The sequence below is a fragment of the Pristiophorus japonicus genome, chromosome 18 (genome assembly GCF_044704955.1).
Source record: "Pristiophorus japonicus isolate sPriJap1 chromosome 18, sPriJap1.hap1, whole genome shotgun sequence".
In the NCBI taxonomy this organism is placed as follows: domain Eukaryota; kingdom Metazoa; phylum Chordata; class Chondrichthyes; family Pristiophoridae; genus Pristiophorus; species Pristiophorus japonicus.
In genome coordinates, this window is record NC_091994.1 from 3,250,862 (window position 1) to 3,275,499 (window position 24,638).

At 53.6% G+C, this 24,638-nt stretch overlaps 1 protein-coding gene across 2 annotated transcripts in view; it reads right to left on the minus strand.

Moving 5' to 3' along the window:
• LOC139228500 (3',5'-cyclic-AMP phosphodiesterase 4C-like) overlaps positions 1–19,462 on the minus strand; it is a 101,468-nt gene extending 82,006 nt beyond the window's left edge. Inside the window, exon 1 of one of the 2 annotated variants that reach the window (XM_070859567.1) lies at positions 19,002–19,462. In XM_070859567.1, the coding sequence (XP_070715668.1) occupies positions 19,002–19,072 (71 nt within the window). In that variant the 5' untranslated portion in view covers positions 19,073–19,462. Of the gene's footprint in view, positions 1–938; positions 1,086–19,001 lie in introns of those variants that run through there. The other variant, XM_070859566.1, reaches the window with a different exon arrangement.
• Between the last annotated feature and the right edge of the window lie 5,176 nt (positions 19,463–24,638).

The window sequence follows — 24,638 nt, forward strand, 5'->3', positions numbered from 1 at the left end:
GGGAGGGAGGGGAGGAGGAGGGAGAGGGGAGGAGGGAAGGAGAGGAGGAGCGAGGAGGGATTGGGGCGGAGTGGAACACTACAACAGCAACCTGTAAAACACTCCAATGAAGTCACAAAGCTGTAAACGGGTAACAATCGACACTGTGATGAACAAGATCGGGAACTGGAATCGGCCTCTGAGTTTGGAGGCGGGGGATGATGGACATAAGCAGGGGGTCCTGTGCCTGCCCACGATCCAGGGCCAGCGGGGTGGGGGAGACGGGGCTGAGCTGTGATGCCCTCCACAGAGGAATATCTTGCTAACGATCACTGTCTGGGGTCCCAACAGCCACTTGGGGGCGGGCTATAGGGTGCCAGAGGACTCTAGGTCCCAGGGAGAGATGACATGCTGTCTCGCGGGGGACCAGGGCGATGGAGAGGTGACTGTCACAGATCGACAGATTTGGGTCTCGGGGTTCTCTGTGAACTGCTGGCTGCATCAGCCACCGGAGGACAGAGCGTTAACATTGGGTTTGTGAGGTTATCCTGAAATCCCCACCTCCGGCCCCTCGTCCCCTTCCCCTCGAACACCCCGTACCCTCACGCCCCCTACCTCCCACTCGGCACCTCTTAACCCCTTACCCTCATTGCCCCCTTTCCCTCGCACATTTGCCACTCCCCCCACCTGCTCAACCCCCCACCCCATCGCTCCTCCGCACCCCCTCACTCCCCCACCCCCCTCACTCCCCCACCCCCTCTCCCTGCCCTTGCCCCTCCTCGCTTCACTCCGCCCCCTCGGCCCCATCATTCCCCCTCGCACCCTATCATTCCTCCCCCACCCCTTTGCCCCCTCTCACCCCCCCACGTTGCCCCCCAGCCCCTTGCCCCCCTCCCCCCCCCCGGACAAAGCCCAGAGAAGAAGGAGAAGGAAGAATCGGCCCCCTCCCCCGGGTTTACCGTCTGCGTCTCTGCACGATGTCGATGGGCCTGTTAACGGAGAATGGCGATCCGCTGCCACTGCCCAGCCTGGGCGCTCGCTCCGCTGTGGGAGGGGGGCCACAGCTGCTGGGCAGACTCATCCTCGCTCGCTGCTCGTCCCTCGCTCCAACACGCTCCCCAACCCCCCCGGCCAGCCCGCACAGCTGGAAGCCTTTAGCTAAACGCCGGCCGCGACTGATGTCGACAAGCTGCACCACTTCCTGCAACCCGGCCACATTGCTGCCAGTAACTTCGCTTTTTAATTTATGAAAGAGCCCCCAAAATCGCTCAAAGTCGAGTCGATCCAACACTTTCCTTTCCTCTCCCCTGCGAGAGAGAGAGAGAGAGTGAGCCTTGCTTCTCTCCCTCCGTCTGTCCTCCCCAACACCCCCCCCCCCCCCCCACCCCTACCCCCGGCCCCCACCTCCTGCTCCCTCCCTCCCCACTGACAGTTACTGCTTTTAACTCCGCGGTGACTGAGAGCAATTCCTGTGGCAGGAGCCACTCACAGCTGGGCTCACACTCAGTGCCGTGCGTCACTGCTACGATACCGAGGGCGGATTCTCCCAGCTCAATTAACCCCACGGGCTCGTGTTACCCTGCCGAGCTCCTCTCGCTCACCCAGCCCAGTGCGGGTCAGGACTGAGTGTCACCCCTGCTCTTGAGCATGAACCCCTCCCACTCCGTGCCTCTGATCTCCCCCTGTTTGATCAGTGCTTGAGCTGCTAACGGATCCCAGATGTCAGAGGCTCACACTCCTGTCCCCGTACACTGGCCACACAATATTCCCTCCTCGGGATCACAGTTGCTCCCGGCTTTCAACACACACAGACACAGACACATACACAGATAGACAGACAGACACACATACACACACGCAGATAAACACACGCACACAGACAGACACAGATACACGCCGTGGTATGTTAGGGGTCCTAGGCTGACCCAGTGATAAGTTTGTCCAGTAAATTGTCAGGGTCTTAAACCGCTCCTTAGCACGGGGCTTCCACAAGGCAGACCTGTCCCCGACACACACACACACACGTGAATATATTTAAAAACCTCAACAATAATGGACAAATGAATGGATGGTCATTTCATTCTTGAATTTTGCCTGTTTTATGTGCAAAATTCTGAACATTGTAAAATGTTATTGCTTTATATTAAATAAGCTCGACACTCACTCACATTCTCACAGACACATGCACTGTGAGTGTGAGTCTGTGTCTGTTAGTGTTATTGTGTCTGTAAGCGTGAGCTCGCTCACACTCACTACACACCATGTCACACCGGCCCATAGAGACATCTACATAAGAACATAAGAATTAGGAGCAGGAGTCGGCCATTCGGCCCCTCGAGCCTGCTCCGCCATTCAATAAGATCATGGCTGATCTTCCACCTCAACTCCACTTTCCTGCACTGTCCCCGTATCCCACGATTCCCTGAATATCCTCTGGTTACCAACCCTCCTGCCCCTGGAAACAGATTCTAATTATTTACTCTATCAAAACTCCTCATGATTTTGAACACATCTATTGAATCTCCCCTTCATCTTCACTGCTCCAAGGAGAATAATCCCAGCTTCTCCAGTTTCTACATATAACTCTTTCATGTTTAATCAAAATTGTCTCTAGTCCAGACACCCTCTTCATACAGACCAGGTGTACAGTAAGTACGGAGACAGATAACTGATGGGAGGATAGGAGTCCTGGCTGGGGATTTCAAACCACTAAATCAGTGGATATTTATCCCTCGGTTCCAGGTATGACAAGAATGAAAATATTTAAAGAAGTATTGTGTGTCTGTCTAATACTGTGGAGTTTGAGGCTATTCAGGAGTGGTGTCAGGAAGCACTTCTTCACACAAGGGGCAGTGGGAATCTGGAACTCTCTCCCCCAAAAGGCTGTAGAGGCTTGGGGGGGGGATCAATTGAAAATTTCAGAACGGAGATGGATAGACTTTTGTGGGGTAAGGGGATTAAGGGTTATGGAACCAAGGCGGGTAGATGGAGTTCACAGACAGATCAGCTGTGATCTGATTGAATGGCGGAACAGCTCGAGGGGCTGAATGGCCTCCTCCTGTTCCTATATTCATCCTTGATTTCAAATCCCTCCCTTGCCTCACCCCTTCCTATCACAGTAACCTCCTACAACCCCTCCCCCACAAGCTCTCTGCACTCCTCCAACTCTGCCCCCTTGTCCAATCCCCATTTCCATCGCTCCACCATTGACGGCTGTGCCTTCAGCTGCCCGGGTCCTAAATTCTGGAACTCCCTCCCTAAATCTCTCCGTCTCTCTCTCCCCTCCTTTAAGACGCTCCTTAAAACCTCCCTCCCTGAACAAGCATTTGGTCGCCTGTCCCAATATCTTCGTGTGTGTTTCAGTGTTGGCTCATTGTGTGACGATACACACTGAAACGGTTGACTACGTCAAAGATGATGCCGGGGTTTATGCCTCCCATGGTTCTACAATGAGCTGGAGTGGGATCAGATCAATGGGATTAGAAATAGGGACAGAAAATGCTGGAAATACTCCATGGGTCAAGGCAGCATCGATGGAGAAACAGTTAGTGTTTCCAGTTCTGACATAGAAACATAGAAAATAGGTGCAGGAGTAGGCCATTCGGCCCTTCGAGCCTGCACCGCCATTCAATAAGATCATGGCTGATCATTACCTCAGTACCCCTTTCCTGCTTTCTCTCCATACCCCTTGATCCCCTTAGCCGTAAGGGCCATATCTAACTCCCTCTTGAATATATCCAAAGAACTGGCCTCAACAACTCTCTGCGGCAGGGAATTCCGTAGGTTAACAATTTTTTGAGTGAAGAAGTTTCTCTTCATCTCAGTCCTAAATGGCCTACCCCTTATCCTAAGACTATGTCCCCTGGTTCTGGACTTCCCCAACATCAGAAACATTCTTCCCGCATCTAATCTGTCCAGTCCTGTCAGAATCTTATATGTTTCTATGAGATCCCCTCTCATTCTTCTAAACTCCAGTGAATAAAGGCCCAGTTGATGCAGTCTCTCCTCATATGTCAGTCCAGCCATCCCTGGAATTAATCTGGTGAACCTTCGCTGCACTCCCTCAATAGCAAGAACGTCCTTCCTCAGATTAGGAGACCAAAACTGAACACAATATTCCAGGTGAGGCCTCACTAAGGCCCTGTACAACTGCAGCAAGACCTCCCTGCTCCTGTACTCAAATCCCCCAGCTATGAAGGCCAACATACCATTTGCCTTCTTCACCGCCTGTTGTACCTGCATGCCAACTTTCAGTGACTGATGTACCATGACACTCAGGTCTCGTTGCACCTCCCCTTTTCCTAATCTGCCGCCATTCAGATAATATTCTGCCTTCGTGTTTTTGCTCCCAAAATGGATAACCTCACATTTATCCACATTATACTGCATCTGCCATGCATTTGCCCACTCACCTCACCTGTCCAAGTCACCCTGCAGCCTCTTAACTTCCCCCTCACAACTCACACCGCCACCCAGTTTAGTGTCATCTGCAAACTTGGAGATATTACACTCAATTCCTTCATCTAAATCGTTAATGTATATTGTAAAGAGCTTGGGTCCCAGCACTGAGCCCTGCGACACTTCACTAGTCACTGCCTGCCATTCTGAAAAGGACCCATTTATCCCGACTCTCTGTTTCCTGTCTGCCAACCAATTCTCTATCCACGTCAGTACATTACCCCCATTATCATGCGCTTTGACTTTGCACACCAATTTCTTGTGTGGGACCTTGTCAAAAGCCTTTTGAAAGTCCAAATACACATCCACTGGTTCTCCCTTGTCCACTCTGCTAGTAACATCCTTAATAATTGATTCCAACATTTTCCCCACTACTGATGTCAGGCTAACCGGTCTATAATTACCTGTTTTCTCTCTCCCTCCTTTTTTAAAAAGTGGTGTTACATTAGCTACCCTCCAGTCCATAGGAACTGATCCAGAGTCGATAGACTGTTGGAAAATGATCACCAATGCATCCACTATTTCTAGGGCCACTTCCTTAAGTACTCTGGGATGCTGACGAAGGGTCATCGACCCAAAACTTAAACTCTGTTTCTCTCTCCACAGACGCTGCCTGACCCGCTGTGTATTTCCAGCGTTTTCTGCCTTTATTTCAGATTTCCAGCATCCGCAGTACAGGTGTAACGTCTGAAATCCGGAATCCTCGTGACTAAATCCGTGCCGGGTTTTGGGTTTTTCCAGATTTCAGACAAGAAAATCAAGAGTTTGAAATCCAGAATCCCGTGGACCGAATCCGTGCCGGATTTCGGGATTTGACGGATTTCGGACCTCGCCGCCTGCCGATCCTCCGTTCCTTGCCGCTGGGGGTTAGAGGTTGGGGCGGGGGGGGGGCGGCGCGCGGGGGTGAATCAGAGTAAATACGGGTTGCAAATATCGCTTCAACATTTAGCCGGGTGCAAACTCAGAAAGGAGCCTGTGTGAATAAAACTCCTTATTCTTTTTGCAAATCTTTGCCGCCCCGATTCATTGGGTACCACTGACATTCTCAATGCAGAGTGACCCAGGGCCGGTTACCGGCGTCAAATGGAGAAGGTAATTGAGGTGGTGGGGGGGGGGGATTTGAGTATAAGAGTAAAGACGTCTTACTGCAATTATACAGGGCCCTGGTGAGACCACACCTGGAGTATTGTGCACTGTTCTGGTCTCCTTACCTAAGGAAGGATTTACTTGCCATTGAGGGAGTGCAGCGAAGGTTCACCAGACTGATTCCTGGGATGGGGGGATTGTCCTATGAGGAGAGATTGAGCAGACTAGGCCTATATTCTCTAGAGTTTAGAAGAATGAGAGGTGATCTCATTGAAACATACAAAATTCTTACAGGGCTTGACAGGGTAGATGCAGGGAGGGTGTTCCCCCCGGGCTGGGGAGTCTAGAACCAGGGGTCACACAGTCTCAGGATAAGGGGTCGGCCATTTAGGACTGAGATGAGGAGAAATTTCTTCACTCAGAGGGTGATGAATCTTTGGAATTCTCTGCCCCAGAGGGCTGTGGAGGCTCAGTCTCTGAGTATATTCAAGGCTGAGATCGATAGATTTTTGGATATTAAGGGAATCGAGGGATATGGAGATTGTGCAGGAAAGTGGAGTTGAGGTGGAAGATCAGCCGTGATCTCATTGAATGGCGGAGCAGGCTCGAGGGGCCGCACGGCCGACTCCTGCTCCTAATTCTTATGTCTTTATGTCACGAGGCTGCTGATTCGTGCGAATCACCCATTGCACCTAGCCCCCCCCCACCCCCACCCACATGCCTCACTGTTAAAGGCATCAGGAGGCGTAGTGGAGGAGTCGGGCACGGGGAGGGCAGAGCGAGAGTGAGAGAGACGAAACGGAGTCTGACTGTCTGCCCCGCCCCCGCCCCCACCCCCACCCCCCGGCGGAATTGCCGCAATAAGCTGTCTGTCTGTATTGCCCTCTGCGCGGTAGTGGGGGAAATCTGCCACCCTTACCCGGTCTGGCCTATATATGACTCCAGTCCCACAGCAATGTGGTCGACTATTAACTGCCCTCTGCGGTTCAAGGCAGCTCACCACCAGCTTCCCAAGGGCGATTAGCGACAGGCAATAAATGCCGGCCTTGCCAGTGGCGCCCATATCCCAATAACAAATAAAAAAGCGATGGCTCCACTCGCTGTCTCTGCGAAGTCGAGCTGTGCAGTGTCTCTCTCTCTCTGACATTTATTTATTTTCTCAGAGAGTGGCTTCAGCACTTTAACATTTTCCATCAGTCGGCGGGCCCAGACTCTCCGACAACAACATTCCTTCCCTCCGTCGGCTGCTCCGCTTAAAGTAAACTGTTTACTGAGGAGCGGGAGCAACCTCAGCAACTGTGGGCTGCAGCTTTCTGCACTCACTGCCTTCACACTGAGCCACAGAGACCCTCCCCCAGGGTCCAGGCAGGAGATCCACGGGCACTGACCCCCGAACCCCAACCTCGACCCCCAACCCCCGAACTCCCCCCGTCTTGACCTTCAACCCTCCAGACCCCGGCCCCCAACCTCCCGACCTCCGAAATCCCCTGACCCCCAAAATCCCCCTCGACCCCAACCGCCGAACTCCCCTCGATCCCAACCCCTGATCCCCGACCCCCCTCGACCTGCAACCCCCGAACCCCCCCCCACCTTGACCTTCAACCCTCCAGACCCCCGAACCCCGGCCCCCAAAATCCCCTGACCCCTAAAACCACCTGACCCCCAAAATCCCCCTCGACCCCCAACCGCCGAACCCCCCCCCCAAGCCTTGACCCCCAACCTTCCAGACCCCGAACCCCGGCCCCCATCCTCCCCGAACCCTGAAACCCCCCATGACGCCCAACCCCCGAATCCCCCCTCGATCCCAACCACCGAGCCTGAACCCCAAACCCCCTCGACTCCCAACCCCCGAGCCTGAACCCCAAACCCCCTCGACTCCCAACCCCCGATCCCCCTTCAACCTCCAACCCCCGAAACCCCCCTCGACCCCCAATCCCCCTCGATCCCCAATTCCCCGACCCCCGAACCCCAACCCTAGAATCCTCCCCACCCCTGACCCCCCCCCACATCCGACCCCCGAGACCCACCCCTGCCAACTTTCATTCTTTACATTAATATAAGCAAAAGTAAGACTTGCATTTATATAGCGCCTTTTATGACCTCAGGATGTCTCAAAGCGCTTTATAGCCAATCAAGTACTTTTTGGAGTATAGTCACTGATGTAATGTGGGAAAAGCAGCAGCCAATTTGCACACAGCAAGCTCCCACAAACAGCAATGTGATAATGACCAGTTAAGCTGTTTTAGTGATGTTGACTGAGGGATAAATATTGGCCGAGATACCGGGGAGAACTCCTCTGCTCTTCTTCGAAAGTGTATCATGGGATCTTTTACATCCAGCTGAGAGAGCAGACGGGGCCTCGGTTTAACTTCTCATCTGAAAGACGGCCCTCTAATAGTGCAGCACTCCCTCAGTACGGCCCCCCCCCCCACCCCACCCCAACAGTGCAGCACTCCCGCAGTACTGCCCCTCCGACAGCGCTGCACTCCCTCAGTACTGCCCCTCCGACAATGCAGCACCCCCTCAGTACTGCCCCTCCGACAGTGCGGCGCTCCCTCAGTACTGCCCCTCCGACAGTGCAGCACTCCCTCAGTACTGCCCCTCCGACAGTGCAGCACTCCCTCAGTACTGCCCCTCCGACAGTGCAGCACTCCCTCAGTACTGCCCCTCCGACAGCGCAGCACTCCCTGCACTGGGTGTGTCAGCCTGGATTATGGGCTCAAGTATCTGGAGTGGGGACTTGAACCCTCTGACCCAGAGGCGAGTGTGCTGCCCACTGAGCTACAGCTGACGTTGATATGGATAGACCATGAAGAATATTATGAAACTCTTCCCTTGTGATTCTCTATCAGCAGCGGGCTGTGTGGTTGGGATCACTCCAGCATTTGCACCCGGGTGTGGAGTTAGGGGCAGTGTGGAGCAGACTGTGAGGAGTTGTTGAGGCGGATGTTAAAGATCACACGGCAGCATTCTAAGGTCAGCAGCCAATTCTCCCCCGATATATCGGCCTCGGAGGGGGAGCAGTGCAGGTTCCCCAGGGTGATACCGGGACTGAAAGGGTTAAATCCCGAGGACCGTTTGCACAGACTGGTCCTGTATTCCCTCGAGTGTAGGAGATTACGGGATGATCTGATCGAGGTGTTGAAGATGATTAAAGGAGTTGATGGGGTAGATCGAGAGAAACTATTCCCTCTGGTGGGGGGAGTCCAGAACAAGGGGCAGGACCTTAAAATTAGAGCCAGGCCGTTCAGGGTGATGTCAGGGAGCACTTCTTCACACAAAGGGCAGTGGGAATCGGGAACTCTCTCCCCCAAAAAGCTGTGGGTGCTAGCTGGGGGGGGGGGCGGTCAATTGAAGATTTGTGAACTGAGATTGAGAGATTTTTGTCGGGCAAGGGTATTAAGGGTTACAGAACCAAGGCGGGTTGATGGAGTTAAGATACGGATCAGCTGTGATCTAACCGAATGGCGGGACAGGTTCGAGGGGCTGAATAGCCTCCTCCTGTTCCTGGGAGGCAATAGTCAGCGTTCCTCCCTCAATCACCTGAAGCCACATCGTATCGCTGTTTGTGGGATCTTGCTAGGCGCAACATGGCAGCGCCGACTTCATTTCAACGCGATGCGTTTGTTGTGATCGCGCTCCGAGATGCGATGGTGTGTGACAATTGAATGCAGACGGACTGTAGGAAGCAGTTCAGGCAGCCAACACAGGGTGGCAGCAGAGGGCCACAGCTCCCGCACACACAGTCGCGCCACGGGTTGTCCCTGGAGATGGAGCACGCAGTTTCCACCGGCACGCTCGAGGCCTTCCCGCGACCGGTGGGCACCGGGGGGGACTGGAGTGCTGTATCATCCCTCCCCGCCAGGGTACAACATTTTAATTTAATTTGTTCCGTTTCTTTTTAAATTTCCAGCCTTTATTGGTTGTGCCCCTTTAAATTGTCAATTGTCAGCAACGCCAAGAGTCAGCTCCCTCGCAGCGCAGGAAACAAATTGCTTATATGTAGCGCCTTTCACGGTGTCTGGGCGTTCCAAGTTGATTCACCGCCCGTGAAGTCTTTTCAAATTACAATCGCTCATGCAGGAGCCTCTCTCATCAAACATAAAGGCACCAGTCTCACTCTGAATCATTCTCCACACAATGGCACAGCACAGAAACAGACCCAACTGGTCCGTGCTGGTGTTTGTATTCCACACGAGCCTCCTCCCTCCCCTCTGCATCGCACTCCTACCAGCGTAACCTTCTACGCTTTAGATTAGATTTTTAGATCAGATATACTTATGGTTTCTTGGAAATCGAAATACAGGAAGATTTATTTTTTTTACATTCATTCCTGGGGTGTGGGCATCGCTGGCAAGGCCGGCATTTATTGCCCATCCCTGATTGCCCCTTGAGAAGGTGGTGGTGAGCCGCCTTCTTGAACCGCTGCAGTCCGTGTGGTGAAGGTGCTCCCACAGTGCTGTTAGGGAGGGAGTTCCAGGATTGGGACCCAGCGACGATGAAGGAACGGCCGATATATTTCCAAGTCAGGATGGTGTGTGACTGGGAGGGGAACGTGGAGGTGGTGGTGTTCCCATGCGCCTGCTGCCCTTGTCCTTCTAGGTGGTAGAGGTCGCGGGTTTGGGAGGTGCTGCCGAAGAAGCCTTGGCGAGTTGCTGCAGTGCATCTTGTAGATGGTACACACTGCAGCCACGGTGCGCCGGTGGTGGAGGGAGTGAGTGTTGAAGGTGGTGGAGGGAGTGAGTGTTGAAGGTGGGGGATGGGGGGCCGATCAAGCGGCTGCTTTGTCCTGGATGGTGTTGAGCTTCTCGAGTGTTGTTGGAGCTGCACTCATCCAGGCAAGTGGAGAGTGTTCCATCACACTCCTGCCTTGTGCCTTGTAGATGGTGGGAAGGCTTTGGGGAGTCAGGAGGTGAGACACTCACCACAGAATACCCAGCCTCTGACCCGCTCTTGTAGCCACAGTATTTATGTGGCTGGTCCAGTTAGGTTTTTGTTTCATGATGAATTCTGTGAAAAGCTATGACGAGGTTATAGTGTCAGCCGTCGCTCAGTTGGCAGCACTCTCGCCTCAGGGTCAGAAGGTTGTGAGTTCAAGCCCCACTCCAGGGACTTGAGCACATAAATCTCGGCTGACACTCCCCGTGCAGTACTGAGGGAGCGCCGCACTGTCGGAGGGGCAGCACTGAGGGAGTGCAGCACTGTCGGAGCGGCAGTACTGAGGGAGTGCCGCACTGTTGGAGGTGCCGTCTTTCAGATGAGGTGTTAAACCGAGGCCCCGTCTGCTCTCTCAGGTGGATGTAAAAGATCCCACGGCACTATTTCAAAGAAGAGCAGGGAAGTTCTCCCCGATGTCCTGGGGCCAATATTTATCCCTCAATCAACATCACAAAAACAGATTATCTGGTCATTATCACATGGCTGTTTGTGGGAGCTTGCTGTGCGCAAGTTGGCTGCCGCGTTTCCCACATTACAACAGTGACTGCATTCCAAAAGTACTTCATTGGCTGTAAAGCGCTTTGAGATGTCCGGTGGTTGTGAAAGGCGCTATATAAATACAAGTCTTTCATTCTTTCTTTTTACGTATGAAACAGGCACTCCTGCACCTTGTGCAATACCCTTAACACAAGGTGGGAACCCTCCACACCTCGCAGTTACACAACGGATCTGAGCAAGGGTTGGGCAGAGGGGGATGGGAACTGGATGAAAGCACTGTGGAGGATTTAAAGAAAGAACTTGCATTTCTATAGTGCCAATCACATCCTCAAGATGTGCCAAAGCGCTTTGCAGCCAATTAAGTTTTACGGTAATTCGAGCAGGGGAGATTTAATAGAGGTGTTTAAAATCATGAAGTGTTGTGATCGAGTAAATAAGGAGAACCTGTTCCCGGGGCAGGAGGGTCGGTAACCAGGGGGACACAGAGTGACGATAATCGACAAAAGAACCTGAGGGGGAGATGGGGAGAATGTTTTTACGCAGCGAGTTGTTGCGATCGGGAACTCAGTAACTTTGTTTCACCATATTGCCCCATCTTTTTTTTTTAAATCAGCGTGAACTTTTATTTTAGAATGTGGTGTCTCAGGAGACTGCGTTCAGAACTGGTCGGGTTCATAGAGTCTGGGAAAGGCCCACAGCGGTTTAGTCAGTAAATAACCAAAGCGTTCCATCAGGGGTAGAAGGCAGACTTCTATATGTGGTTGCGATGAGCCTCTGCGCCATGCTCCAGGGCAGGTCTGCAAGGAGCCCACAGTGCCAGAGGGACAGGAAATGCTGGGTTCAAGGCCAAGGCCACAACTTTCCAGTTGCCTCCCGGTCCGGCAATGGCTCGATTTTAAAATTCTCATCCTCATTTTAAAATCTCTCCATAGCCCCTCATACCCTCCCTATCTCTGTAATCTCCTCCAGCCCCACTACCCCCCCCCACCACTACCGAGATGTCTGCACTCCTCTAATTCTGCCCTCCTGAGCGTCCCTGAATATAATCACTCCACCATTGCTGGCCATGCCTTCTGTTGCCTGGGGCCCAAGCTCTGGAACTCCCTCTGCCCCTCTCTGCTTCCCTCCGTCCCTTTAAGACGTTCCTTAAAACCGACCTCTTTGACCAAGCTTTTGGTTGCCTGCCCCAATATCTCCTGTGTGGCTCGGTGTCAAATTCTGTTTTGTTATGCTCCTGTGAAGCACCATGGGACGTTTTATTATGTTAAAGGTGCTATATAAACACACATTATTGTTGTTTAAAAGACACTGCACAGAGTCTCCCCAAACATGGACAGTAATGTTCGACCAGAGTGGATCTGCAAGGGAAGGGGGAGCGGGGGATGGATCTGGCATACCGGGGTGGGGGGGGGGGGGGGGGGGAAGGGGGGGGGATGGAGGGAGGGGGGGGGAATATTGGACCCGGCCCCACAATTACACCCCAACCCCCACATCGCAGCAACGCGAGTCCCATCAGCCCAGCAGTGCGGCAGGGGGCAGGGGGCAGGGGGTAGGGGGCAGGGGGCAGGGGGCAGGGGGCGGCTGGGGCTTGCCTGAGCAGTGCTGCTCCTTATCCAACCACCTCAGGCAGGCAGGGGGATTCCCATCGGGAAGCCCGATGGTCAGGATACAAGTCAGAGAAAATCAGACCAATTGACATACATACTATTACAAAACAGTTTTGAGGGAGGGAGCGGGTGCGAGGGAGGGAGTGGGTGCGAGGGAGGGGGTGGGTGGGTGTGAGGGAGGGGGTCACATTCACTGTTTAAAGTGTCATTGGGCCCAAAGCTCCCTTTAGGCTGTGTGGCCAGGCGGCGCTCTGGCGGTCCCGCACAGACCACTTGCCGGCTTCACAATGGAAAAACCGTGTATGTGCGGAAATGTGAAAATCTAATATCTAATCCGTAAGACGGCACCTCTGACAGTGCAGCACTCCCTCAGTACTGCCCCTCTGACAGTGCAGCACTCCCTCAGTACTGCCCCTCCGACGGTGCAGCACTCCCTCAGTACTGCCCCTCCGACAGTGCAATGCTCCCTCAGTACTGCCCCTCCGACAATTTGGACCATTCCGCCCCCAGCTCTGCGAACTCCTCCGGCATTATATACTCCCCCCACCCCCCCAAACATTCTGACTTCAGGTTTGTGTAAAGCGCCCCACCATTCGTGACGGACTCTCAGGCCACGCGCTCTCACTCATTCCGACAGCCTCACGAGGTTCAGGAAATATTGCGCCCCCATCGCTGCCGCACAGACATCTTGGCACAAAGTCAATCCCCTCCAGCAAGTAAAGGAAGAACGCTTCCTAAAAATGTTAAATGCTCTTTGAGATTCTCGCGAGGAGTAAAGTAAAACGCAGTGGATTCGGGAGGGCACACGGTCAGAGCTGAGGTCGGTCATTGGCTGACAATCTCTCAGAATGTTCTGTACACAATCGTCATTGAAATAGTGTCAGCGACTGCGCCTCGAGCCTGTTGCGCCACTCACTGAGATCACGGCTGATCTGTGACCTAACTCCATAGACCCGCCTTTGGCCCTTATCCCTTAATACCTTTGGTTAACAAAAATTTATCAATCTCAGATTTAAAATTAACAATTGATCTAGTGTTGGTGTTTGCAGGAGAGAGTTCCAAACTTGGATCACCCTTTGCATGTAGAAGTGTACCCTAACTTCACTCCTGAAAGGTCTGCCGGTCTGAATGGACATTGATGTTTAAAGGGATCAGACTGCTCGCAACCTCGACGACACAGAGCCAAGCTTCCGACCCCGTCTCCCCTCCATCACCAAGACCATCACAAATCCCCTGGGAGGGCAGACGCACCAACGCTAGTGTCCTCGATCAGGCCAACATCCCAGCATTGAAGCACTGACCACACTTGATCAGCTCTGCATTGTCCGCATGCCAGACACGAGATTCCCAAAGCAAGCGCTCTACTCGGAACTCCTTCACGGGAAACGAGCCAAAGCTGGGCAGAGGAAACGATATAAGGACACCTTCAAAGCCTCCCTGATAAAGTGCAACATCCCCACTGACACCTGGGAGTCCCTGGCCCAAGACCGCCCGAAGTGGAGGAAGGGCATACAGGAGGGCGCTGAGCACCTCGAGTCTGGTCGACGAGAGCATGCAGAAATCGAGCGCAGGCAGCGGAAGGAGCGTGCGGCAAACCAGTCCCACCCTCCCTTACCTTTAACGACTATCTGTTCCACCTGTGGCAGAGACTGTAATTCCCGTATTGGACTGTTCAGTCACCTGAGGACTCATTCTAAGAGTGGAAGTAAGTCTTCCTCGATTCCAAGGGACCACCTAGGATTACGATGATTATTTCCACCTCCGTAACATCGCCCGTCTCCGTCCCTGCCTCACTCATCCGCTGCTGAAACCCTCATCCATGCCTTTGTTACCGCTTGACCTGGCTACTTCAACGCATTCCTGGCTGGCCTCCCACATTTCACCCTCCATAAACCTGAGCCCATCCAAAATTCTGCTACCCCTATCCTGACTCCTCCACCAGTCCCTACAACCCTCCTAGATCTCTGCGCACCTCCAATTCTGCCCTCTTGTGCACCCTCAACTTCCATCCCTCCACCATCGGTGACCGTGCCTTCAGCTGCCTGGGCCCCAAGCTTTGGAACTCCCTCCCTAAACCTCTCTGCCTCTCTGCCTCTCTCTCCTCTTAGGACACTCCATAAAACATCCCTCTTTTGACCCAGTTTTTGGTCAACTGTCCCACTAGGTGGCTCGGTGCCAATTTGCATCTGATTACGCTCCTTGGGACGTTAAAGGCAACATACAAATGTAAGTTATTGTTGATCAGGAGGAGGAAGAACAGTCACAGTGCACCGTAACATCACAGAAGGCAGAGACAGAAACAGGAGTGAAGATAGTTACTGGGAGCGTAAATATTTCCGATGGGGCACTGGTGTTACTTCTGGGATAAGGTCAGAAATCTAGTTGGCCGCACTTGTTACAAATGCTGTTGATAAAGGCAATGATCGATTATTGGAGGGGCTTTGACCTCAGAGACAGAGAGAAAACGCGCAGGTTATATTATTAGTTTACTTTCGAATCACGTCAAGGCTTCACATGGAGTTGGCTCCGCTGGAGGAAAATATAATCGTGCCTGTTTTAAAGTGGCCTCATGACCCAGCCCTGCAGCTGCGGACCAAACGCCACCCCGCGACCCCACACGGCCCACGGTTGGCTATTCAACTGCAGCAGGCATCGCAGCCGAGCTCCGACCTCTCCTCCTGCGTCATCCATTTGCTCCGGGGCGGGAAGCCAGGCCGCTTGGCATGTAGGAAACAAGGAGCAGGCTTGCATACAGTGGGCCAGTAGCCTCCAGGAACTGGGATGAATAAGGCTCATTTCACGCAGAGGACAGGGAAGATTATTACACCAGCAGTCCACGCCAAGAGGCAGAGGTTTAGCGATGACTCCAGTCCCTGCTACCCTCCACCCTTCCGTTAAGCAATTTTGTTCACATTCGCCATGGAAAGAACTTGCATTTCTATCTTGCAATTCATGACCTCAGGACATCACAAACCGCATTCAATTAAATACTTTTGGAGTGAGGTCACTGATGTAATGTGGGAAACGCGGCAGCCAATTTGCGCACAGCAAGCTCCCACAAACAGCGATGTGATAATGACCAAATAATCTGTTTGTGATGTTGGTGGAGGGATAAATATTGAGCCTAGGACACCGGGGAGAACTCGCCTGCTCTTCCTCGAAATAGTGCCATAGGATCTTTTACATCCACTTAAGAAGGCAGACGGGGCCTCGGTTTAATATCTCATCTGAAAGACGGTACCTCCGACAGTGGGCACTCCCTCAGTACTGCCTCGCCGACAGTGTGGTGCTCCTTCAGTACTGCCCCTCCGACAGGGCGGCACTCCCTCAGTACTGCCCCTCCAACACTGCGGCGCTCCCTCAGTACTGCCCCTCCGACAGGGCGACGCTCCCTCAGTACTGCCCCTCCAACAGTGCGACACTCCCTCAGTACTGCCCCTCCGACAGTGCGGCACTCCCTCAGTACTGCCCCTCCGACAGGGCGGCACTCCCTCAGTACTGCCCCTCCAACACTGCGGCGCTCCCTCAGTACTGCCCCTCCGACAGGGCGACGCTCCCTCACTACTGCCCCTCTGACAGGGCGGCACTCCCTCACTACTGCACTGGGAGTGTTGGCTGAGATTATGGGCTGTGGTCTCTGGAGAGGGTCTTGAACCCACGAGCTTCTGACTCAGGTGAGAGAGAGAGAGAGTGCTACCCACTGAGCCATGTTTGATGTCCTACGTGTACAAGAGACAGAGAGACACTCGATGCCCCTGGAGAGTTTGGCAATGACCCACACCACATTCTGCCCCTATCACAGACACGCCAATAACTAATGACATGGCCTCTGCTTATGCCCCATAGCCACGTCCCAAATCCATCATAGCAGCTTCACCAACTGGTCTACAGATCAATACCGGCACCAGCCCAAGGCTTCACTTAGTCATTCAGCGTTCAGACAAACAACAACACCCTACATTTATATCGGGCCTTTAATGCAGTAAAACATCCCACAGCACTTCACAAGAACATTATCAAATAAAACCTGACACCGAGCCACATAAGGAGATATTAGGGACAGGTGACCAAAAGTTTGAGGTTTAAAGGAGCATCTAGAGGGGGAGAGAGAGGTAGAGAGGCGGAGAGGTTTAGGGAGGAAGTTCCAGAGCTTGGGGCTTAGCCAACAGAAGGCACGGCCACCGATGCTGTGGCAATTAAAATTGGGGATGTGAGTTGTTGTGATCTGGGTCGCGCTGCCTGAAAGGATTCAATAGGAACTTTCAAAAGGGAATTGGATAAATACTTGAAATGGAAAAATTCACAGGGCTGTGGGGAAAGGGCAAGGGGAGTGGGACTGCCTGGATCGCTCTTTCACAGAGCCGGCACAGGCTCGATGGGCCGAATGACCTCCTCTGTACTGTAAGATTCTGTGATGAAATAGCAAATGGATCCTGGGTGAGGGGGAAAAGGGCGGGTGCCTTTTGAACCAGTTGAATGTCACAGTGGGGAGGAGCATGGGATTGTCCTCGATGGAAGCGGTAAGAATGGACTCCATTGTCTGTAATACCCAGTGATCTTCACAGTTACACACGCTTTTGGTCACCTGTCCTAATATCTCCCTCTGTGGGTCGGTGTGAAATTTTGATTGTTAATCGCTCCTGTGAGGTGCTCTGGGACGCCACGATAAAGGCACTGTATAAAGAATCCCACACAGCCGGCGCATTGTACAGGAGGGATATTGTACCACCAGCGAACACCTGCAGTATCCTGATGGATGAAATGCAAGGCTGAATGGTTGGCAAGATAGGAGTCCCCGAGCTTGTTTCAAGTGAAGATCATGAAATGAGTCTGTCACCATGAGTGTCACCAACATCCCCAGCATTGAAGCACTGACCACACTCGATCAGCTCCGCTGGGCAGGCCACATCGTTCACATGCCAGACACGAAACTCCCAAAGCAAGCGCTCTACTCGGAACTCCTTCACGGCAAACAAGCCCCAGGTGGGCAGCGGAAACGTTACAAGGTCACCCTCAAAGCCTCCCTGATAAAGTGCGACATCCCCACTGACACCTGGGAATCCCTGGCCAAAGACCGCTCTAAGTGGAGGAAGTGCATCCGGGAGGGCGCTGAGCACCTCGAGTCTCATTGGCGAGAGCATACAGAAATCAAACGCAGGCAGCGGAAGGAGCGTGCGGCAAACCTGTCCCACCCACCCCTTCCCTCAACCACTGTCTGTCCCACCTGTGACAGGGACTGTGGTTCTCGTATTGGACTGTTCAGTCACCTAAGAACTCATTTTAAGAGTGGAAGCAAGTCCGAGGGACTGCCTATGATGATGATGATCATAGTACAAAGGACATTATCCTCATCCCGTCTCAGAGAGAATTCCCCAAGCGCTCCGTACGCAATCGATTATTGTAACGTGCAGTGACTGACATTAGATAGGCAAACACAGCACAGCAAGATCCTACAACAGCAATCAGGTGTGCGATAAACCTCTCTTCCCATTTTTGGGGACAGTGCCGTGGGATCTTTTACATCCACCTTCCCTGAACGGGGCATCGGTTTAACATCTTGTCTGAAAGACAGCACCTCTTGATGGTACATCAATGTTCCCTGTAAGCTACACGGCTGCACAGCGCTACAGGTACCCCATGCAGCCGGTTCTTCAATGAGAAAAAAAAAGGCATGCGCAGCCCCTTAAAGCTCCCTCAGTATTGCCCCTCCAACAGTGCAACACTCCCTCAGTACTGCCCCTCCGACAGTGCGGCGCTCCGTCAGTACTGCCCCTCCAACAGCACGCTCCCTCAGTACTGCCCCTCCGACAGCACGGCGCTCCCTCAGTACTGTCCCTCCGACAGCGCGGCGCTCCCTCAGTACTGCCCCTCCGACAGCACGGCGCTCCCTCAGTACTGCCCCTCCGACAGTGCGGCGCTCCCTCTGTACTGCCCCTTCGACAGTGCGGCGCTCCCTCAGTACTGCCCCTCCGACAGTGCGGCGCTCCCTCTGTACTGCCCCTCCGACAGTGCGGCGCTCCCTCAGTACTGCCCCTCCGACAGTGCGGCGCTCCCTCTGTACTGCCCCTCCGACAGTGCGGCGCTCCCTCAGTACTGCCCCTCCGACAGTGCGGCGCTCCCTCAGTACTGCCCCTCCGATAGTGCGGCGCTCCCTCAGTACTGCCCCTCCGACAGTGCAGCGCTCCCTCTGTACTGCCCCTTCGACAGTGCGGCGCTCCCTCTGTACTGCCCCTCCGACAGTGCGGCACTCCCTCAGTACTGCACTGGGAGTGTCAGCCTAGATATTTGTGCTCAAGTCTCTGGAGTGGAACTTGAACCCACAACCTTCTGACTCAGAGGCGAGAGAGAGAATCCCCAGAGGGTGCTACCAACACCCCGAACAGTTTCAACCTTTTAAGAGCTTTTGTTCCACTCCTCTTTTCCCGTGTTACTCACCAGATCCAGGAGTGTCTGCGATTGGGAAAGTGATTGAACTGAATGCGCCTCAGCCGTTCCTTCTGCTCCATGTCTCACGGTGTTCCTGGCAATCGCTGCCCTCGCGTTTTCTCTCCCGCTTCCTCAAAGGAGTGCTGGTTCAAAATTCGGCATCTTGCTTGCCGAGCTGGTCTGGTCTGGTCCTCGGTTCCCCAGGAGGTGGAGAGGGAGCAGGGTCGGGGGAGACGGGGGCCCACCAGGAGAGGATTGTCCCGGGAAGTTGCTGTGCCTGGCTCTCCCTCTCCCTGCCTGTTCCAACTTTGCCCCAACAGGAGCGCTCTTTGTCCCCGCAGCGCGAAGATCGGCGCTCCTGTGGCGCAATGCAGCGCTCAGGGCTGCCCGGGACTCACCCCGGCGTAACTCGAGAGCGGTCGGCCCATTGTCCCTGGGACACGGGGCAATGTGCACTGCACCTAGCGCCCCACAGCCTCCCAGCGCCAGCAATGTCTGGGATTGTCAGGAGCACAGAGCCAGCGCACCGAGGCAAGAATGCCGGAACAACATTCCTCAATAATCACCGCGGAAAGTTTCTCAAACCTCCCGAATTTCCGCCCCCTCGGGGCTGAATTCTTCGCTGTGTGTGATCGCTACAACCTTGCCCAACAATAAAAGCCCCGACCAGAGATTCCGCTCCTCCGCCGATCTTGCGCGGCCGCTGAGTGGGACTGCCCCGAGAGGGGGGTTTCCGCTCAGCCGTCTCACCGAGAAGCCTCGCTCCTTTTGCAAGTAAAATTGCTCTCCCCGGCTCTGACAGGTTGCTTTTTTTTGTGCCCAAAGTAGTGCTGATAGGTCAGGGTACTTTACTCAACTTGCCCCGGAGTTGCACCGGTAATTTGCTCAATTGCGCTGCTAATTTGGCAGTCCGGGAGCCCCTGAATTTGCCTCTGTCTCGGTCGGGGGAGGGAGGCAGGCTGCGGAGCCCCGGGCCAGGGATACAGGCAGCAACTAGTTCACTGACAGAGGGAGGGGCACACAGCGATTTCCATCTCCACTGAACACTCCCGTTTTCCAAATGAACTCCATGCCTCTGAGCAGCTAAATATAACATCAGAGATTTTTTTCCATTGACCAGCCCATACCATAACTTCCGAATGATAAGGAAATGTTTGTTTCAAAGAGAGAGAAAAAGAATGTAAGTGGAGAATGCGCGCGGGTTTAACAGCAGAATTGCATCACCACTTTCAGCCAGCTTGAGGGTTGAAGTATAAATTGTGGCTCAGTGGGCAGCACTCTCGCCTCTGAATCAGAGGGTTGTGGGTTCAAACCCCACTCCAGAGACTTGAGCACAAAAATCCAGGCCGACACTCCAGGGCGGTACTGAGGGAGTGCTGCACTGTCGGAGGGGCAGTGCTGAGGGAGTGCCGCACTGTCAGAGGTGCTGACTTTCAGATGAGATGTTAAACCAAGACCCCATCTACCCTCTCAGGTGGATGTGAAAGTTCCCATACTCACTATCCCCACTGTCCTGGGGCCAATATTTATCCTTCAACCCTTCAACCAACATCACTGAAAACAGATTACCTGGTCATTATCACATTGCTGTTTGTGGGAGATTGGCTGCTGTGTTTCCTACATTAAAACATTGAGCGTGAAGGCCCCGACCTGCGAGAGACCATCAGCGGCAGGTCGGGGCCATAAAAGGAGCGGAGCGTGACGGCATACAGCGCGAGGTGGTGCAGGAGGGCGACAGCAGCGAAGAGGGATGTGGTCGAGGTTGGTGATTGGAGCGTGGGCAGGTACAGCAGGAGCGGCGAGGTCGGGGCGAAGGATCGGTGAGAGACTGTAGAGGGATGTGATCGGGGCCCAGGGGCAGCACGGGCCCAGCCCACACTGCGATATGTGAGTGCACTAGGTCCGTGCAGCAGAGCAGGTCTCCAGTCGTCTCAGTTAATCCTTGCCACTGGACCAAGACCTGGCTCTGTCAAGCCCGTGTGGTGGCTGGTGTGCAACGGTCACCCCACGTTAAAAAAATCCACACACAGGCATCTTCCACCCTTCAACATGTAGCTTGGGATTTGGAATATTAGCGCCTTCATTGAAACACCTGTGAACTCATCATTTTTTGGTGTGGAGGCAGGTCACCCTCGATACGAGGATGACAACAGTGACTACACTTCAAAAAGTAAATTGGCTGTAAAGCACTTTGGGAAAATCTTGTGGTTGTGAAAGGTGCTATAAAAATGCAAGTTCTTTTGTGTTTGGACTGGGGAAAGGACGATCGGTGAACTGATTGACTGATGCCTAGTGACCCCTGATGGAAGGTTCAAAGTGCACGGTCGTTGGGGCAAAATTGAGTCATGGTTGGGCTTGACCTTCACCGCTACGCCTTTCGACACTCACTGACTAGACTCACACATCACAAATAAACCCTTGGGTGAGGTTGTGAGGAATCATCTTCTTCTCAAGGGAGGCTGGAATATATCATAGAATCATCGAAGGTTACAGCACAGAAGGAGGCCATTCAGTCCGTCGTGCCTGTGCCGGCTCTGTGACAGAGCAGTTGTGCTTTGTGTCCGTGACCCTGTAAGTTCTTCACCCTGCAGCACCTACCAGCACCCTCCAATACCCTCCAGTACCCTGCAGCACCCACCAGTACCCTCCAGTACCCTCCAATATCCTCCAGTACCCTCCAGCACCCTCCAGTACCCTCCAATATCCTCCAGTACTCTCCAGCACCCACCAGTACTCTCAAGCACCCTCCAGTACTCTCAAGCACCCTCCAGTACCCTGCAGCACCCTGCAGCACCCTCCAATAGCCTCCAGCACCCTCCAATACCGTCCAGTACCCACCAGTATCCTCCAGTACCCTCCAATATCCTCCAGTACCCTCCAATATCCTCCAATACCCTCCAATACCCTCCAGCACCCACCAGTACTCTCCAGCACCCACCAGTACTCTCCAGAACCCTCCAATACCCTCCAGCACCCACCAGTACTCTCCAGCACCCACCAGTACTCGCCAGCACCCACCAGTACTCTCCAGCACCCACCAGTACTCTCCAGCACCCTCCAATACCCTCCAGCACCCACCAGTACCCTCCAGCACCCACCAGTACTCTCCAGAACCCTCCAATACCCTCCATCACCCTCCAATACCCTCCAGCACCCACCAGTACTCTCCAGCACCCACCAGTACTCTCCAGCACCCTCCAATACCCTCCAGCACCCACCAGTACTCTCCAGCACCCACCAGTACTCTCCAGCACCCTCCAATACCCTCCAGCACCCACCAGTACTCGCCAGCACCCACCAGTACTCTCCAGAACCCTCCAATACCCTCCAGCACCCTCCAATACCCTCCAGCACCCACCAGTACTCTCCAGAACCCTCCAATACCCTCCAGCACCCTCCAATACCCTCCAGCACCCACCAGTACTCGCCAGCACCCACCAGTACTCTCCAGAACCCTCCAATAGCCTGCAGCACCTGTCCAACTCTCTTTTCAAATTATTTATGGAATCAGCTTCTACCACCTTTCCAGGTAAAGTGTTCCAGATCCTGACACCACAGTGAAAACATCTCTCCTCATCTCCCCTCGCGATCTTTTGCCAATGATTTTGAATGGCTGACCTCTGGTTATTGACCCCACTTGCCACAGGGAATAGTATTTCTCCATCTACTCTATCAAACCCGCTCCATTGGGACACCTCTTAACTTTCTCTGTCCCGAGAAGCACTGTCCTCACTTCTCCACCCTCTCTTCATAACTGAAGTCTCTCATCCTTGGTAACCTCCCCTTCCTAAGGCCCTTACCTCATTCCTGGTGTGGTGGCTACAATTGTCCACAATCCTCCAGCTGAGGCCTAACCGCTCATTTAGAAAGTTCTAACCTGAGATAAACCAGAGCAAGTGATGCTTCAGTTGTACAGAGCATTGCTCAGACACCATCTGGAATAACTGTTCAGCCACCTGAGAACTCATTTTTTAGAGTGGAAGCAAGTCTTCCTCGATTTCGAGGGACTGCCTGTGGTGATGATGATGGAATAACCGTGTCCAGTCCTGGGCCCCGCCCCTCGGGGAGGGTATATCGGCCTCGGAGGGGGAGCAGTGCAGATTCCCCAGGGTGATACCGGGGCTGAAAGGGTTAAATTTAAGAGGGCAGGTTGCACAGACTGGGCCTGTGTTCCCTCGAGTGTAGAAGATTAAGGGATGATCTGATCGAGGTGTTTAAGATGATTAAAGGAGTTGATGGGGTCGATCGAGAGAAACTATTCCCTCGGGTGGGGGGGGAGTCCAGAACAAGGGGCAGGACCTTAAAATTAGAGCCAGGCCGTTCAGGGTGATGTCAGGAAGCACTTCTTCACACACAGGGTACTGGCTGCTGCCCCGTGTCCTAACTCGCGGCCAATCCCGCTCACCCATCACCCCCTGTGCTCGCTGACCTACATTGGCTCCCAGTCCGGCAACACCTCGATTTTAAAATTCTCATCCTCGTGTTCAAATCCCTCCATGGCCTCACCCTTCCCTATCTCTGTAACCTCCTCCAGCCCCACAACCCTCCAAGATATCTGCACTGCTCCAATTCTGGTCTCTTGAGCATCCCTGATTATAATCGCTCCACCATCGGTGGCCGTGCCTTCAGCTGCCTGGGCCCCAAGCTCTGGGACTCCCTCCCTAAACCTCTCCGCCTCTCTCTCCTCCTTTAAGATGCTGCTTAAAACCTACCTCTATGTCCTGGCTTTTGTCACCTGCTCTAATATCTCCTTCTGTGGCTCGATATCAAATTTGGTTTGATAATCGCTCCCGTGGGGACGTTTTACTATGTTAACGGAGCTATATAAATGGATTTCTCCCTCGCTTCTCCTCATTGGAATGAAGCTATGTGTACAGCATCCCATGGGCAGCATATCATCCAGTAAGGGTCACTGAAGTCATACCCCGACCTGCGTGGAAACCCCAGCTGCAGGTCGGGGGTATAAGAGGAGGAGCCACTTCAAGATACAGCGCGAGCGGTTTGAGGAGGGCGACTGGGTGATGTCACCAAAACCCAGGTCGCTGATTGGAGCATGGGCAGGAACTTCAGCGGGACACAGGTGTAGCAGAGGCGCCGTGAATGACTGTGGCAGAGGAGCAGAGAGAGATCTGAGGCCCAGGAGAGGCGAGGGCCCAGGGGCAGCACGGACCAGCCCACACTGCGATGTGTGAGCGCACTGGGTCCGTGCAGCAGAGCAGGTCTCCAGTTGTCTTGGTTAACCCTCGCCACTGGACCAAGACCTCGCTCTGTCAAGCCCGTGTGGTGGCTGGTGTGCAACGGCCACCCCACGTTAAAACAATCCACGCACTGGCATCTTCCACCCTTCAGGATGTAGTTCGGGATCTGGGATATTAGATCCTTCATTGAAACACCTGTGAACTCATCCCTAGTTGGTGTGGAAGCGAGTCACCCTCGATACGAGGGAGCGCCTGAGAAGAAGAAGAAATGCGAGTTGCTGTTGTATCCTCCGGTACCTGAGCCTCGGCAGTGAGGGTAAGGCCGCAAATGGACTCGGCATCCTGAACAGCAGGATTGGCACTGACTGCACTCAAGGCAGACCAACATTGGTTAGGGCTCCTAAAACAGGCCCCACTATTCATCAGAATGTTACCCAGGCTCCAAGGG